General features: G+C 39.1%; 1 protein-coding gene across 3 annotated transcripts in view; it reads right to left on the bottom strand.

The window, feature by feature from the left end:
* The window catches only part of tpk1 (thiamin pyrophosphokinase 1), a 112,330-nt gene that overhangs the window by 56,315 nt on the left and 37,442 nt on the right, over positions 1 to 18,573 (bottom strand). For all 3 annotated transcript variants that reach the window (XM_085287393.1, XM_085287392.1, XM_085287394.1), the window contains 2 exons: positions 14,043 to 14,112; positions 2,562 to 2,634 (listed from right to left, as the gene is read on the bottom strand). In XM_085287393.1, coding sequence (XP_085143519.1) covers positions 2,562 to 2,634; positions 14,043 to 14,112 — 143 coding nt within the window. The remainder of the gene's footprint in view (positions 1 to 2,561; positions 2,635 to 14,042; positions 14,113 to 18,573) is intronic.

Here is an 18,573-nt window from a genome sequence, read left to right as displayed (position 1 = left end):
AGCTACAGAGAGAGCCGGGGGAATCGTGAGAAGAGAAAAAAGGAGAGAGAAACAGCTGAAGACATCAAATAATCTGTGATGGGTGCCTAATCATGTGTGTACGTGTGATGATACCGAATCTGCATTTCAAACTGTAAACAGTGTGCATCAGTAGCATCTGATCAAAGTGACACAGCACAAAGATCGCACAGGCACTGTATTTTGTTTTCTCTAAGGTGTGGGTGTGTGTATGCATGTCTGACTTGCCCTGTATTAATTATTTATTGAACAGCGCTTGTGGGTTGACATTTTGCTTGCTATAAACAATGGAAAGTCCCCTTCATGAAATCATTTGCATTTTATTTTTATGACCTTGAATAGTTGAATCTACATATACAAATTTCTTGCACAGTGAGGTACACAGGGAGTAAAGGCTACAACGAAGAATGTCAAAGGGGGACTCTGGAGAAGCACTTTCTTGTACCTGGACCGTGTTATGTTAAATCTGCAAACCTAGTCACCTACAAAAAATGCAGATTGCTTTGTCCATTTCCAATATCCTCATCCAAAGTTTAATCTTTATGTGTAGCTAACCCTTTTCAAATGTTATTTTTGTGCATTTATCCCGTTTCTAGTAGTTTTGTATGGATTTTTTTATCATTAGTATTATAATATTTCATGATCACTGATTAATGAAGACTTTTTAAAATATAGTGTTGATTTTTAGCAATGATTAATTTGAAAAAGTGAAGAAGATGCTCCTCCATCTAAGAATCCATCCTCTTAACTGTTAAGGCCTCAGTTAGGACTGATTGGCTGCCTTGCAATCACCGGTTACTTGAGTGTTCCCCTGAATGGTTGTGAGTGGTTGCTGGTAGTTGCAGTGAAATCACTTGATAAGCCCCACACATCCAGGCTCAAAGGCCAGTCAGTGACCCTGGTAACCACCGGTTGCTAGGGAAAAATGTATATTACCTGACTGGATGGTGAGTAAGTTGTTTGCTGTCACTACGTGGAATTAATAACAAAGAGGTGTACGGTGCTGCACTAAAAACCTGCACAGCTGTAGCCTGTTGGAAAGATGCCAATGTGTCTGCAAACATTTGGCAACTATTTGCTAGGTGGTTGTGAAACAGTGAAGACTGAAAACTGGTAGTTTAGATTGTTTTTCTTACTGCTGAAACCAACATGTTTCAAAAGATCTAATATTTACTCTGAAGGCAAACGGGCTCTATTTCACGTTTGTGTTGCATTTCTTCGAGTTTCACTGTTGCTCAGTGCTAAGTTTTTAAGTATTTGCAGACAAGTTGGCATTTTCCATGCAGACTACGGCTAACCGTGGCATTGTGCTAGCGACCCAAACAAATACAAGCACCCTATTTGCAACTGATTTCAACTAGCAACAGTCGACAATCTCCAAGAGTCACTTTCCAAGCATTCAGGGAATACACATTTTTCCCATGAGACAGGACATTGCTGAAATCATTCTCCAAGCTTGTGTGACCCAAACGTTATCAAATTCAGGGTCGTGAAGGGACTGGAGACTATCGCTACTGAGACTGGGCAAGAGGTGTGGAACACCTACTGGTTAATTTTGAAAACATTTGTGTGGGATGTGATGTATGACTCCGAAAATATTTAGTAAATGCGAGTGTGTGAGATTCAACCCAAAGATAAATTTGTATTTATAAATGCTAAGAGGCAAGTGCTCATAGAAATGATTACATTTTCCTTCAAATATAGGTCACCTGTGTCGTGCACACCTATATCATCACAGAGAGTAGACTTTCAGCTGTGCACTAAGCCAGGAGGTTGATCCTCTCTTTAGCCCAGGGGGCACAAGCAGAATTCTAAATTTTGACTTGCCAGGTGACAGGATGGTTTTCCACTTTGCCTCAGTTTATCTGATGCAGGCACGAACTGTGTTCAGTGAAAATTGGCTTTGAAGCTGTTCCTGAACCCTATCGGATATTTTCACTACAGAATCACGTCTGTCACATCTAATGCCAGGCCCAAAAGCGCAGCCATTCAGTGACCTCGTCTCCTGCATGATCTCAAGATTCTCTGAATAGATTACTATCATGTAGTTAAGCTGAGCATCTTCACAGCCTATGTAATTTTGCATTACTCTTGAAAAATGATTTTGTTTCTCTTTTTCTTACTCTTAAGAACATTAGTTTTTTTCACAGAGTGATAAATTTCTTTCTATCTTCACTTCTACAAGCCTCTTTTCAGAAGTGACAGATACAATGCTTAAAATACAGAATAAACTGCTGAATGTCTCCCTGTGTGTTAATGGCTGGGTGTGGTGATTTGAGTGGTCAGTAAGAAGAAAAATGCATTTAACATTTACCATATACAAATTACCGTACTAGGCTTTTTAGACAAACCAGCTGCTCCAGATGTTGAACTAGGCTACCCTTTGTTTCTTGGACTAATCCACTATAATTTCTAAGCAACTACCTTTTTTTCTTTGTACATCCAGATGCTACAACATGTGTTATGGACTCTCCCTACAATCCTACTTCTTCTGTATGAACACCTGTAGGTATAAGAGTGCGTGCAAGTTTTGTTCCACTTACCTTGTCTGCATAGAAAGCTTTGACCTCTGCTGTAATGGAATCAAAATCCCCACTGATATAGTCGGGGAGAAAGCTGGATATAAGGACAGAAAGATGGGGGTTAGTGAAAAAGACAGCGGGTTAAGATTGCAAGAATGAAAGAGCCAAGAAGTGAGAGTTAGAGATGGAAAAGAGAAAGGACACTGGGGCATGTGTCAGCTCTTTGATCTGTGCAGCGAGGGAGAAGAGTGACGCCGCCGGGACAGACGAAGAGACATGGAAACTGACAGGGTGAATCTCTGTGGCACCGAGCCTGGCCCTGTCACACACACACACGGCTGACAGAAGATATACATAGATTGATGGGAAAGTACACCCAAACAAACGTGGCAGAATACAGAAGCAAAAGTTCATGTTGATACTGTGATAGTTAGGTGCATAAATGCAAACGCATCAACAACAGATTGGATGCAAATTACTCATTAGTCACATCTAATAAACAGATCACTGAGTTGGTGTCCTTCTCACACGCGCAAGCAAACAGAGCATCATGTACATGGTGTTCAGATCTTGAAATATTCCAGCACACGGGATGAGTAGATTCTCCATTAGAACTGTGCATCAGTTTTAATAAACAGAGGTCACAGTGTAATTGGATGTTTTGACGCATAGGATCAAGTAAAGACTATGTTGCTCTGAACTGACATCAGTTATGTTTTAGAAAGGTATGTGGACTAATGATAGGAATCTGACAGAGCACACAAATAAATTGCACGATAGTTGCTTTCAACTAAACTTCCCTTGTAAATCATTTAAGTCTAGTTGAGTTTCTATCTTTAAAGGAAAGTATCAACAAAAAAAGCACTGAATGAATGAATTGAACCATAAGTTAAGCTTCGTTTTAAAATTTTTCAATTAAGCTTGAAGAATAATCACCTCGACTTCCAACTTGTATTAATGCTGACAGCTTATTATTATGCATTTATTATGCATGAAACAAATGTAAAAAGAATGAAAATAAACCTGAGCTACTTTTGCCAATTTTATTCTTGAAAGTTTATGGTTTGGTTAAAGAAGAGCACTTTCTATATAGCCGCTTATAAATGTGGATACATGTCACAAATGCACAAACAGGCACAATAACTCTGAACTAACAGGATGCAGAAATAGCATGTTGATGCATGCAATTAAAATGATTAGTGCAAATAAAACTGGTCAGGAGTTTTGGGGAAATACGAGCGTGCTCAAAGTAAACTTTTATATGTATTTCATTCATATGAATTGAACTGTTTTCTGAGGCAACCTGCAATCCCCAGAGTGTAGGAATTAACAACCAGCCACTGCTGAATAGAAGATTCCTGCCGGAGAGTAACAGATAGCTCTCTGTTTATTCATTTGTGTGTATGTGTGTGTTTATGTGTATCGGGCAAAACCACGCAGGGATGCAGTGGCTGCTATCTAGAGGCATTAACAGGTCTGACATTACGATTTCATGGTTGGTTGGGTAGCGTGTTTGTGTTTGTTTGTGTGCATGTGCTCCTCTAGCAAGAGGCGAGAGCGATGTTCCAGTTGGTTGAAGAAAGAGATACATAAGGATTATTCCCTCCCTCCTCAGGATTCCCATTTACACCAACAAGATACAGGAAGACAAACACAGGAAATGTTTGCAATCTGCTGCCACATACATGTGCGCGCGCGCACACACACACACACACACACACACACACACACACACACAGGTTTAAAGACAAACAAGCACAATTCCAACTGAATAAGACAAAAAAAAATATGATCAAGGAACAAATTTTTCATCTTGAGATAAACACACAAAATATGCATAAATAGCAGCAAATATGCAGGTACACACAACCAAAGGCTATTTCGCCTCCTTCTTATTATACAGAACGCCACAATTGCATCTTCATTCAGAAATAACCTTCATGTGACAGATGGAATGAGCTGTGACACTGGGTCTGATCAGAGCTTTACACAAACGCATACACACACATGCACACACAACCACACGCACATTCCTTTGTGACCTGTGTGCATGACACCATCGGCGGAGAGTAATTGACCAGCCAAGATTCTAAATTCTGTATTTGTGTCTGTGCACATGAGGGTAAATGCTGTTTGCGTGTTTGTGTGTCTGCATGTTGTGCGCCTGACAGTCTTCACTTCCACATTAATGTTAACTGACACTTTAATTTGGATGGGAAATAGAGTATTTTACCACCAGTTTGTCTGAGCACCGAGTGGCAGGACTGGCTGTGTGACCTTTGCCTGTGTTTGTGTGTATCTCTTTGTCTGTCAGGCAGCTTGTGCGTCCCTCTCTCTCTGCATCGTCTGCCTGTTTTTTTTTATCATGAACAAGTTCTCACATAATGCTCTTCTCTTCACGGTCTCTTCAAATCATCTCACACTTTTGCACTGCAGTTCTAACTTTTCCGCATAATTAAAGTGACTCTTCAATCTAAACACTGTCCTTAGAATCAACATCTAAGGACAGAAGAAACACCTTCTTTTTGGATAGATGTGTTATATTTTCCACCTTTCTTTTTCTGTCTTTGTTTTCTTCAAATTGGGTCTCACTGCTTCCATATGACCACTTAATTACAACCAAATGTTGTATATGTTATTTTATTTTCTTGTAGCTTTCACCCTCTCGTGAATCACAACATGATAAACACTCTTCTCCCTTTTCCAGGTCCTTTTCATCACTTGAGGAGATGTGGCTCTGATTACTCCTCTCATCTATCGCATCTCCCAATCAGAGTAGAAGAGATGATGAAGAGGTGGAGGAATTGCTTTGGATGACATCATTACATGCCGTATACATAAACAACCAAAACCAAAGCGGTATGACATGCATAGCACTAGATAGACTCACAATAGCTGATGTGATCAGTACACTCTCTTACACACACACACTTGCATACAAATGTGGACACATGACAAAAAACATTTGACAACAAATCACATGACATTTTTTGGTCAAGTGTTAAAATGGAACCTCAAAAATGACTCTTTGCTTAGAAGATAGGAGGGACAGATAGTGGACGATATAGGCACGGTGCTTTTAAATATGACAACAGGTTTTTTGTATTGTTTTAATTACCTTAACCAGACTGCTAAAAGGCTATTTTTACTATGATATGATATAATATCTTATAATATTTGTTAAGATGCACTGCCTTGTGGCGACAGAAAAGCAACAACCTAGGAAAGGCAAGGTATACAGAAGAGCATCTCTGAACACATGTTAAACCTTGAAGTAGATGGGTGATAGCAGCAGAAGACCACACCAGGTGCCACGCCTGTCAGCTAAAAGCTAGCAGGAGGGGCACCTTACAGTTTGCATGAGCTCAAAATTGGAAACTGGAAAATAGAAGATCATAAAAATGTTGCCTGATCTGATGAGACTGTCTCTGTTGCAACATTTGGATTGCTGGGTCAGAATTTGATGTGAACAACGTAAAGCATGGATCCATCCTGCCTTGTACCAAAGGCTCAGGGTGCTGGTGGTATAATGGCATGGTGGAAAATTTTCTTGGCACAGTTGGGCCTCCTAATATCAACTGAATATAGCTGAGCATCTTTTAAATACCACAACCTACCTATAAATACATTATACTACCTACAATAGTACTGATGCTGACTACGTTCATCCCTTTATGACCACATATTTGATTGGCTGCTTCCGGCAGGATAATGCACCATGTCACAAAGTTTAAATCATCATGAACTAGTTTTTTGTGTATATACCTAAGTGCATAAACAAAGATGGGTTAATGTGAAGATATAAATTATTAGTTAGTAAAGACCAGTTACATAATTCATCTTTATGTGGTCGATAACTATCTGGTTTCATAATGGGTAGTTATGCAAGCACAGGCCTTAAAAAAATCAATCAGTATTAATAGAGTTCTTATTATCCCACTGCAGCAAAGATTCTAATTATCAAAACCTCAAAGCACGCGAGTGTGATCTTACTTGCATGTTGGTATACGTGTGTGTCTAACACGTCTACGCATGTCTATATCGACACACCGCAAACCCTCCTGTCTCGACGTGGCATGATGCTGAAAGCATACATGTGTACATCTGAAAAATTAGATTTCTTTATGTGATTCAATTGTGTCTGATCCCAAAGTTAATAAGTTAAATATCTGCAGGCTTCTAATAACCACATACCTGTCATACCCAAACCACATCTTCTAGGTTTATTAACTCTCTGTATTACTCTTAGGGCTACTAGCTGTAGTATAAAAAAGGACAGTTGTAATTTTAATTATCCTTAATTGCTGCAATTCTAATACAATAAACTTAACAAAATGTAGCACACCGCATTATGTAGAAACAGAAGTGCAAAGCTCTCATATTAAAAGGCAAAGCCCAGTTCCCTGTGCTCATCAACTCGACTCAGCATGTCAATTTCCAACACAGAGCAATAAACACTGGGGAGGATTTTCAATCAGTCTGTAATAGACAAACTCCATCAGGAGTGTAGCAGAATCGCAGGTGAAGACAGAGCCAGTTTTGCGTTACGAGTTATACGTAGTCCTGCTAAATAAATTGCTGGTATTTGACCCTGATTTGGTCAAAGAATACCTGAAACTCAACTAAACAGTTTCCAAATGTATGAATACAACCTACATTAAAAAAAACAGTAAAGGGACTATATAATATCAACATATTTGTCTTTTAAATCCTTTCTGATCACATCTGTATTAGAATTCAACCAACATGTGGTTTTGTCTACATCACACATGCAGGTACTTTCCTGTCAGGCACACATAAAGAATAAAAATCGTGAGGCGTCAGTGGAATGTAGAATATATGAAAATGAGAGAAATAAAATGAAAGGCTGTCAAAGATATCTATCCAACACTCAGGCTTATAAAAAAGTACTTCTGCTTTTGACAACTTCATTTGCTGAGGCGGACAGCATTATCTTCAACAAACCAAAATGAATAGACCTTGATATGGTGATATAACTACGCTATAAAATTCACTTTTACATACAGACTAGTCAAACAGAGACACAATAACACAAGCATATGTTCTCATATTTTATTAACATCACATACACCACTAGCTGCAAATGTTATAAACTGCTTGTGTTCAATTACCTCCATCCACATTTAGCCATACTCCTCAAGCTGTTCATCCAGCTCTTGGCATCATCCTGTCTCACAGTGTCAGATTTGATGCAGACATTATAAACAAAGTCAATTTATTTGAAAGAGGCAATTTATTTATTTATTATTTATTATTATGCAAGAAAATCCAACCATCAGTGTCAGACCTGATGGAAAGGCAAAAAACCCATGAATACCCATGAAGTTTATTTATATGAAGTCAGATGCTTAATAGTTAGTGTTAGTGCCCAAAGACAATTAACAATATCATTAACAATATTATAGTACACAATATCATAATGCAGGATGATATAACTAAAGCCTCAAATATTATAATTATTGTGATCGATATTTTAATTGCACAATCCCAATTCTAAACTGGAGGGAAAAATATTATCTCATTTTGAATTTGATGGCTGCAGCACATCTGTGGAAGGCTGGAAAAGTAAGTGGTACTAAAAAGAAACGGCTGGAGGGACACTTTGAACATTTAGCATCTAATTAGATTAATTGGCAACAGGTGAGTAACATTAAAATGCTCTTTTTATACCCAGTAGAGAGGCAGAGCTTCTTAGAAAGAAAAATCGCAGGAAAAAATAAAAATTGTTGGTCACTGTAAAATTGTGAAGTGAATATTTCATCTACAGTACAGAATTAAAAGAATCTGGAGAAATCTCTGTGCAGTGGACAAGACCAATAATCAATAGGATAATAATATAAAAAAAACAGGCATAGTTATGTCCTGGAAATAACTGCATGGGCTCAGAAGTCATTGTCTGTGAATCACTGTTTGCCATGACATCTACAAGTGTAGCCTAAAGTTCTAGCTTCACTTGGAGAAAGCTCATGTAAAATGGACTGAGGCAAAGCAGAAACTGTTCTGTGATCAGATTAATAAAAATTAGTTTTCTTTCTTTTGGAAAACTGCATCCACCAGATGAAAGAGGAGAGGGACCAGGTTTTTTACAATATCAGTCCTCAGTTAAAAAAGCATGCATCTCTGATGGTATCTGGGTGCATTACTGCCTATGAAATTGGCACCATCAATGCTGAAAGGTACATATAGCAACATATACTAGATGACGTGTTTTTTGAGGCAAATTCTTGCCTGAAAAAACTTTCAGAATACGCAAATACGCAAACAACCAAACACATGACCACATACATACAGTAGATACCTGCATCTATTACAATAGCATGGCTTCATAGTAGAAAATGACCTTTTTTCCTGTTTCTCCGCCTTTGCTTTACATTGAGTTTTTTCCACTGTACTGTGAATAAAATACAGGTGTATGAGATTTGCAAATCATTGCATTCTGTTTTTATTCACATTATACACACTGTCCTAGCTTTTTGGGAATTGGGATTATAACTCATTACAGCTGTCTAAACAGCACTGCCTTATAAGTAAGTGCAGTGTTTTGTTATATATATGAATATATATTTCTTATACATAGTATGCATATATTTAAGTAGCCATAGTTTTCAGGGTTTTCCCTTAGGTAACAGAACCTGGTACCAGGTACTTTTTCAGTACCTACTTGCCCAGTGTTCCAAGTGATCCAAGCAGGTACTAAAATATGACGTTGTCAGACTGCACGCCACCAATTGGCTGGTCAGTAAGGTTACTCGATGAGTCATGAGAGCATCTCGTTTATAAAATTCAGAATTGCCATTTTTCAACCAGAGACATAGCAGCAGGTATCGCGTTGCCTTGACATCTACCTTTGTTGTAGGGTTTGTTTTACATACTAATTACATCACGGGACAACAACAATGTACATTAGGTAGTAAACCCTGTTAAGTCGTGGTGATCCATGGTGAGTTGATCCAACTAGGTACTAATACAAAAGGTTCTTTTGATTTAAGCAGAGCAGGGCTGAGCGCATAGCAGTAATCCACAACTTGTTGTTACAATAAACAAGATTATTTACATTCTCAGGAGTGGCCCCAACAGACTAAGAGACTTGGAGAGTATAATCCCAACCTAAGGTGGAGCAAGATAGAGGACAACTTAAAAACGTAACATGGACAGAGTAAAAAGCACATATGCATAAACAACACTGTCGGGAATATTTAGGAGATCTAAGCATGCTGCACTTAAATATGTAAAAGGAGAATTGGAGATGCAATACCAAGAAAAGAACAAACAGCTGACCCAAATTTCTAAGAAATTAGCAGTTGGTTAAATAGTATGATTCAGGGCGTGCACATCAGAAAGAAATGTATTTAGGTTTGAAAACAGAGTTCGAGAAATATATAAACTTCAGCTGGAAACTAGCTAATAGAAACTCAATAATGCATGATATTAGAATGTTTCTATGTCTTACATAAGCTTGGAGTGAACACTTTAAAATAAGATTGAAAAATATATATATATATAGATGCATGCTTCATGGAGAAATCAAAAATATGCACCGTTTGCCTTCTCTCACCGAGTAGAATCATTGTCGTTTGACTCATCATGAGAGGCAGAGAGCCTTAGCCTGAAGCACCCCCTCCTCTCTACATCCCTAATGTCTACCATTAAGCCTGTTTTGACAGAAGATTACGTGGCGCCTTTCTTTTAACTGTAGGAGGCCGTCCACCCACTCTGCTCTTGTGGCAGTACAGAAGAATGTGAAGGTTGACCAGAAACATTATTCTCATTATTCTTTAATGGAAATCATAGTCACAGCCACATATGTGGAAAAAACCCTGCAAAGTCTCACTTCACTTTTTATGGTTTGACATCGTCCACATTTTGAAGAAGGCATTAATAAAATCGCATTGCTGGAAAATTTCAATTTCGAATGTCTCTTGTCTTCACTGGCAAACAAAGCAGAAAATATGGTCAAACTGAAGGACAAGAAAATCCATGAAAACCCCATTCTGCAACTCAAAGATTTACCCCCCACATCCCACCACCAGACACTAATTATGGCCAAAAGGATACTCACAATTATTTTAATCAATATTGAGATCACTACTGTTTCTCACAACCTTACCTTGATTTTAGTGACAAAACTGTTTTTAATGGACTGTCATTTGACTGCTGCTTTCACATCCATGTTGTTCTACATTCTTACTACAGCAAAATAAAATTGGTCCTCCAAATTCACCTAAATTCAGTGCATCTCTAAAAAATAAAGAAAAAGAAAAATCGCTCAGCTTTCCCATTAACCTTGTTCTACATTCCCGTTTATTAAGTCCCTCACAAAATAGAAAGTGTTTCACTTCGTACCTGCATAATTATGGATGTGAAGAAAAAATCCAGAGAAAAGTATTCAACATCTGTGAGATCCGTTTTTCCCTTCCATGTGATGTTTTGCATATTGTACAGTGGAGGTATTGCCAGTTAGAGTAAATCATTGCGTGAGGGGATAACATATCTTTGGTCGATCGGAAGTATTTGCTTTGAGAAAAAAGCTCTTTACCTTCTGCTGTTACAGACATTGGAATCGATGATTGTTGTATGCCCAACTGTGAAATGCATAAGTGGAAGAGGATGGATTGATGAATGGATGGATTTGTCTTATGATATAGTGTTACTCATCCAGGAAACATCAAGCAGCATAGTTACAGTGCACAGTTTTGACTGGCACATGCAGGCACATCATCAGGCATAGTTTTAGGGTTTCTTTTGCTTTGCATTTTAATTGGATCAGCAGGCATTTTTTTTAATATTACTTAATAATGTTCATTTAATTGTAGGAAAACAAAATTATGATCAAGATTCAAATTCGACTGTGCAGTCCTAGTCCTATCGTTCTTCACTATGGGGGCACGAGTATGAATGTGCCCCCATAGTGAAGCAGTGCAATTTTTCTGGATTACTTGCAGGAATTTGAAGGGATTAATCGTTTTATGAGTCTGCTGATCTCCAAGTGAGAGTTTATAACACTGAACTAACAGCTTTTTTTATTTTTGAGTGCAATTTGCTCTGTATGTAAATGAATATTAAAAAAAGAAAAGAAAAGAAAAGAAATTCTGTAATGTGTTTACACATAATTTGGGGAAAGCTCAACGTGCACTCCCACGTTACTATAGACGAGCATGCCCACTGTATGTACTACATCTTTATCTTCAACTTCTCTTTGTTTTCAATACATTTCTTCTGCTTTTCTCTTCCTATTTATCTCCCTCATACCTCACACTGCTGAATCTTATTTGATTCATGGGAAAGTTGCTGCTCTTGTCTGTGTTCCAGCACCGTTATGCTCTCATAAAATTTGGCTTTGATTGATTACCTGCATTTCTTTATCCCTTCCTCCTTTTCTATCCCTCTCTGTAGTCCATTAGTTATGGTAATGTTGGGTTAAATACATCTTAACTTGCTGGTGATTGATTTACACTTCCACACCCATAAGCATCCCCTCCCTTTCTTCCCTCCTTTCCGGCACCCTCCCAGCACTGTAATGCATAACTTTTGAGGACAGATGCTGTTGGTGTTTGGAGCACTCAGGCTAAAAGGCGGGCATAGCTGACAGCTCCACTGTACAGCCTGCTGACAGAGCTCGAGCTGAGGGGTCAGATGATGAATCTGCTGTGTCACACAACTACACAGAACTAAGTGCAATGCTTCTGCCATCAAGACTCACATGGCGTATGTGACAGACACACAACATAGATCTATATATCTATATATATATAGCTTGCTTTATTTCTAAAGCAGAGCAAAAAACACACAAAAGACAGTCTTACTAGCTTATTAGAAATGATAGTTGCTGTTTGAGCATTGTCATAATATATGGTAAAATGCACTGCAGTCAACCTGCAGCATGCAGGTCTTAACTCACCATGTTTATAGTATTGATCAGATGAAACTGTCTTACTCAAAACACTTTGTTATAACACTGAACTGAAATGGCAGTTTTGTTGTTTCATATTTGCAGCAGTCATTTGTAACTATAATTTTTTAGCTATTACTGTGGCTGGAAAATAACATTTTATTGGTTTTCTGCTTACATTTGTCCTGATCATGCAACAGTGCACTGGCCATAAATTAACATTTTTAATCAATCCAATTATACTTTTACTCTTCTTTTATTTCACTCATATTTTTCTTGTTCTTAGTCTGTTTTGCAGAGTTACAGATAATACAGGTAAGCTGTTATTTTTGAAAAAATTGCTAAAATTTACAACACTACACACAGCCACTTCATTAGGTACACCTGTTCAGTTACTCATTAACGCAAATACGCAAACAACCAAACACATGTCGATATGGTCAAGTGATTCTGAACATGTATTTTAGAAAGTGCTGATTAACACATATTTCACTGCACATATCTCTGGAATGGTCTGAAAAAGAAAAAAATAATAATATAAATATGTTACCTAGATATCAACTTAAAGTAGGGACCACTTGTCACAAGATATGCAGAAGACCCTCTATGAATGCACAACACAGCTAACAATGAAGGAGATGGGCTACAGCAGCAGAAGACCTCACCTGGTATGCTTCCTGTCAGCTAAGAACAGGAAACGGAGGCTAAAACTTGTATGGGTTCACCAAAAAAGATAAACAGAACATTGAAAAAACATCTCCTGGTCTCATGAGTCTCAATTTCTGATGAAACATTCAGCTCTGAAAGCAAAAAATAATCCAAACTGGTACTAATAACGTGTAACTAATAAGGTGGCTGAAAAGTGTACAATTCATGAGCTCATGCTTTAACTCATATTTGATCGAACAAAAGTAAATAAAGATAAATAAACAATATGCCCAGCATAACTACATACTTTCAGGCAATAATATTTTAGCTTGAAAATTTAAAAAAAAAAAAAAGATTGATGTATTTTCTCTTTTTAAGGACTAATATAAGTTTTTCTTGTGAGGAAGTTAATGGGCCTCAAAGACATTAAAGAGATGTCTACAACTTGAAAGTTTGTTACATTGAAAGAAGAGAAAGAACATGCACGTCGACAGACAAACACACACAACATCCCATTCACACCCTTACAAAACACAGGCTCGTGCTCACATGCTGGGTGTTAATGTGAAAGCCTGAACACTTCAGGGACCCAGTGATCCCCAGATCCATCTCTGACCTGACAGCAGTCCTCCATTAGCCTCACACGCACACGCGCACACAAATGCCGCAACAGAATGCACTCCTAAAATACTCTGTCAGAAACACACATGTGGCACACATACAGGATACATCTGAGCTGGAGAGCAGGGGTAAAGTCATGCACAGAAGTCACAGAAACCAGACGTACAGCTGCTGAACCCAAAACATAGCACTTGGAGAAAAATATCTAAACAATTCCTTTGTGTAATTAAAATTCTCCAAATCATACAAGTAAGCACAAAAACAAAGGCACTTTAGAGAAAGCACATATTAACTAATGCAAATGTGACACGAGGTCGCCTCACCTGTCGCGATCCCCAGCTGTGATGTTATGAAGGTGATTAGCAGCTCCATCAGCACATGCCCTCAAGAGAGCTATAGAAAGAAAGATGCATATTTATCCAGTTTGTTTGAAATAAATGGTGCATATTTCTAAAATTTCCTCTAAAGGTGAAACAAGATTCTCTTCAAACCTTGATCAACACTACATGTGTGTTCGTAAAGTCTCTTATGGATCAGTAACCTGGATACAGTCACTTCAGGATTTCTTGAGTCAATTTTTATTTTACCATATACCATAACTTTAATTTTTTTTCCATACGCCTCATTACCATAATTAAGAAATGTGCCATTATGAGTGCGAAAAATAAAATAATTAAGGAGCTTGTATATTTAGATACGCTATCATTAGGAACCAGCTCACACGCGACATCTTTCCACTGTCACTTCTAATAAATGTAATTCACACTCGCTCTTTTTATCCCCGAAAAGTTTCCTTTCAAAACGTGTCAAGTGTTTTGTTTTTTTTTTCAAAAAACACATTTATACAAAAAGGGACTTATATAACATTAACAATGTGTTATTTTTAAGAAAGTACTTTGAACGCCAACATCAGCATTCCCAAGGTTTTTTGATAAATGGATTTACTTCAATCATTGCAGAAATGTACAAAGTTTGAATAAGGTCCAAATTTTTTAGAAAGAAACCACTTTCTCCCAATGAAAACATTACAAGCGGCGCATTCCACAGTGCCAGCAAAGCATTATGGTTAAAGCTATTTGACCCTTTAAAAGGGAAAGGCAGCGAAAGAGCACTTATCTTTTTAGCTTTAAGTAACACTCAAATGATGGGATTATTTGCCATTCTTAAAATATTATTCAAGTTGCACTAAATTAGATGCAAACCATTTGCAAATGTATGCTCTCTCTCTCTCTGCTTCTATTCTATTCAAATTTAACACGCAACCTATTTTTTTAGAGCCCTTTTCTGTTTAGGGCTGCCGTGTTCACACAAGGGAAAACTTCAAAGGATCAGCCAAAGTTTTACTTTCACCTTGTTTAAAACTAACTAAAGCCTGCACCACAGAGACGGGCAACACTCGTGCATTTTTATGTCTCTAAAGCTTTCTTTTCAAGAACTGTGTCCATTCCCCCAACCCAGTACTTTTCATACGCTTGATATAACTCTGTGTTGTGTTTGGAACACGGAACCCCCCCAAAGTTTACTTCTCATTTAATGTGAACTTAGAAAAGAAGACATTAGTCTAAATAAAGTGGTATTTAGCGTTTGAATATTACTTTGCATTCCTAGGTGTTTCATTATTAACTAAATAATGCTGAAAAGATGTTTGGCTGTGGTATAAAAAAAAAAAGGAAAAAAACTCACACTCCTGGGGAAAGACGCACTGATTTTCACACATCATACATGCACATACTGAGTGAACTGTGACAAGAAATACAACAGATGTGCAACAGTGTCAACTTGAAATAGGTGCTAAAACCGACTTCCATTACTTTTACATATGGCACAACTTTTAACACATCAGCAGCACCGTGGCCTCTAAAAATACGTGAAGGACTTAACAATGTACATCACACCTACATACTGTAAATCACATTTAAACGTATGCTAAATTGGACGCAATTAGTGAGATAAAAGGAGAAGAATGATTATTCTCACATTCTGAGTCTAACTCTCCTCACCCTTAGCTCTTAACCCTTTAAGACCTACCATAGAACCAAGTCCGCCAGAGCTTATATTATATTTTTACATGCTGTGGAGCCATTTTTGGGAGCATTTCAAGTTGCTATACATCAATACAACCATTATAGCCCAGATTTTAATAATATGTATTCATTAAGTGCATAGTAATTACATAAATTGCAAAAAAGTGCAATAAACTACAAAAAAATTGAAAATCGTTTTTGATTTTTTAACATATATTTGTAGTTAGCGAAATTTAAGAGTCTTATCCCTCAAGACTGTAAATACAAAAAAGTTGCACAAAATAGTTTCCTACCACAGGAAATTTATTTTGAGTGTCTTCATAGTTTTATTTTTGAAATACACCAATTTTTATACACTGCAGGAAAAACGAAAATAAATATTATACTGCAAATTTGCAAAAAAGCAGCATATGCATCAAAATAAACTATTTCCAGCAGTGCAATATGAGTCCTAAGCATCCCAGAAACGACACAGAAAGTCATAAAGTCAAAGATAACTTTTAAAAAGAGCAGTATAGGCCCTGAGGCCCTGATCGCAAAAAAGACTACATTTCCGCGAAAATGACGTCACTTCCGGTTTCGGGCAGGTAATGGCGGAAATGCAAAAGTTCGCGCTGACGTCTATTCCAACGTAGGAAGTGTTTTGAACAGCTGATCAGATCGGTAAAGCGTGTTTCTGGAATATTATGTTTTTGTTCCTGCAAGCGCTTTTTATGCAGTTTTTGCAAAGCTTTATGTGGAAGGAAACCGTGACCTAGGACAAGCTGATGGCATCAGATGTAAGTACAACTCCTCCGGTTTCATATGCAAAAAAAATTTTTGCGCTAGCTTACGTGGTTGCAGTGCTACTGGGATTTAAAAATAGTTACGCATAACAGAGCGTTCCCGCTCCGATCGGCTCTAAAGGGTTAAAAAGCGACAACGCAGATGCATTTGCACTGATGTAAATAAGACGCTTATACTGAAGGTACTGCTTTTATTCATAACCTCCACCACCTGCTGCCGATGTTTCACGTCAAGAAATGATTAGAATGTAAATGACTCATTATCTCTGACAGAGAGCAAAGGCTGAGAAACTTTTCAAATGACAACTCCTTGAAAAACAGAAACTTTCCTTTAAGACCGGTGACAGACTGTAAAGCTATCAGTCATTATCTGTGTATAAGTGTGTGCATACACACACAGACACTGAATAATTTTCAGACTTCACACAAATTTGAGAACAGTAACTTCTGTCTGTCAGTTGTTTTTTTTGCAGCTCTGTCTATATTGCGCTCCATTTAAGCGTACAAACACATGTGGTTACAATAAATCTAAAAGCCTTACCAACAGCAGAAAAATGTTTCAAAATGATGTATTGTCATTTGTAGCAATGATTATTACATGCAATAGCGTGGCTATATTTATTTTACTTGTAGTGATCCGGTAATCTCGACACATTCTTTCTAAGTTGTAAGAAAAAGAGCTGCCAGTAGTCACTCAGTAACACTTTAGAGCCGGAGACTTCTCCTAGACAATGCTTGTTTAGATGTGCAGTACTTCCAGTACTGTCTAAAAGTCCATTTTAACTTTACATGACTTCCATCCATCCATCTTCATCCGCTTTGTCCAGGGCCGGGTCGCGGGGGCAGCAGCCTAAGCAAAGAGGCCCAGACCTCCCTCTCCCCAACCACCTCCTCCAGCTTATCCGGGGGAATACCAAGGCGTTCCCAGGCCAGCCGAGAGATATAATCTCTCCAGCGTGTCCTGGGTCTGCCCCGGGGCCTCCTCCCGGTGGGACATGCCTGGAACACCTCACCCAGGAGGCGCCCAGGGGGCATCCTTGTCAGATGCCCGAACCACCTCAGCTGGCTCCTTTCGATGTGGAGCAGCAGCTGCTCTACTCTGAGCCCCTCCCGGATGGCCGAACTTCTCACCCTATCTCTAAGGGAGAGGCCAGCCACCCTTCGGAGGAAGCTCATTTCTGCCGCTTGTATCCGCGATCTCGTTCTTTCGGTCACTACCCACAGCTCGTGGCCATAGGTGAGGGTAGGGATGTAGATCGACTGGTAAATTGAGAGCTTCGCTTTTACACTCAGCTCCCTCTTCACCACGACGGACCGGTGCAGCGTCCGCATTACTGCAGCTGCAGCCCCAATCCGTCTGTCGATCTCCGGCTCCCTTCTCCCATCACTCGCGAACAAGACCCCGAGATACTTGAACTCCTCCACTTGGGGCAGGAACTCATCCCCGACCCGGAGTGGGCACTCCACCCTTTTCCGGCTGAGAACCATGGCCTCAGATTTGGAGGTGCTGATCCTCATTCCCGCTGCTTCACACTCGGCTGCGAACCGTTCCAGTGCGAGCTGGAGGCCCTCACCCGATGAAGCCAACAGAACCACATCATCTGCAAAAATCAGAGATGAGATTCTGAGGCCACCAAAGCGAAAGCCCTCCGCCACTTGGCTGCGCCTAGAAATCCTGTCCATAAAAATTATGAACAGAACCGGAGACAAAGGGCAGCCCTGGCGGAGCCCATCACCCACCAGGAACGAGTCCGACTTATTGCCGGCAATGCGAACCAAGCTCTTGCAACGGTTGTATAGGGATCGAATGGCCCGTAGCAATGGGCCAGACACCCCATATTCCCGCAACACCTCCCACAGGACACCCCGAGGGACACGGTCGAATGCCTTCTCCAAGTCCACAAAACACATGTAGACTGGTTGGGCAAACTCCCATGCACCCTCAAGTATCCTGGAGAGGATAAAGAGCTGGTCCAGTGTTCCGCAACCAGGACGAAAACCGCATTGTTCCTCCTGTATCCGAGGTTCGACTAACGGACGCACTC

Source organism: Mchenga conophoros, linkage group LG9 (genome assembly GCF_057382185.1).
Source record: "Mchenga conophoros isolate Kocher_MC1m ecotype Shallow Benthic linkage group LG9, M_conophoros_male_GT1.1, whole genome shotgun sequence".
In the NCBI taxonomy this organism is placed as follows: Eukaryota; Metazoa; Chordata; class Actinopteri; order Cichliformes; family Cichlidae; genus Mchenga; species Mchenga conophoros.
This window is presented reverse-complemented; position numbering and strand designations above follow the sequence as displayed.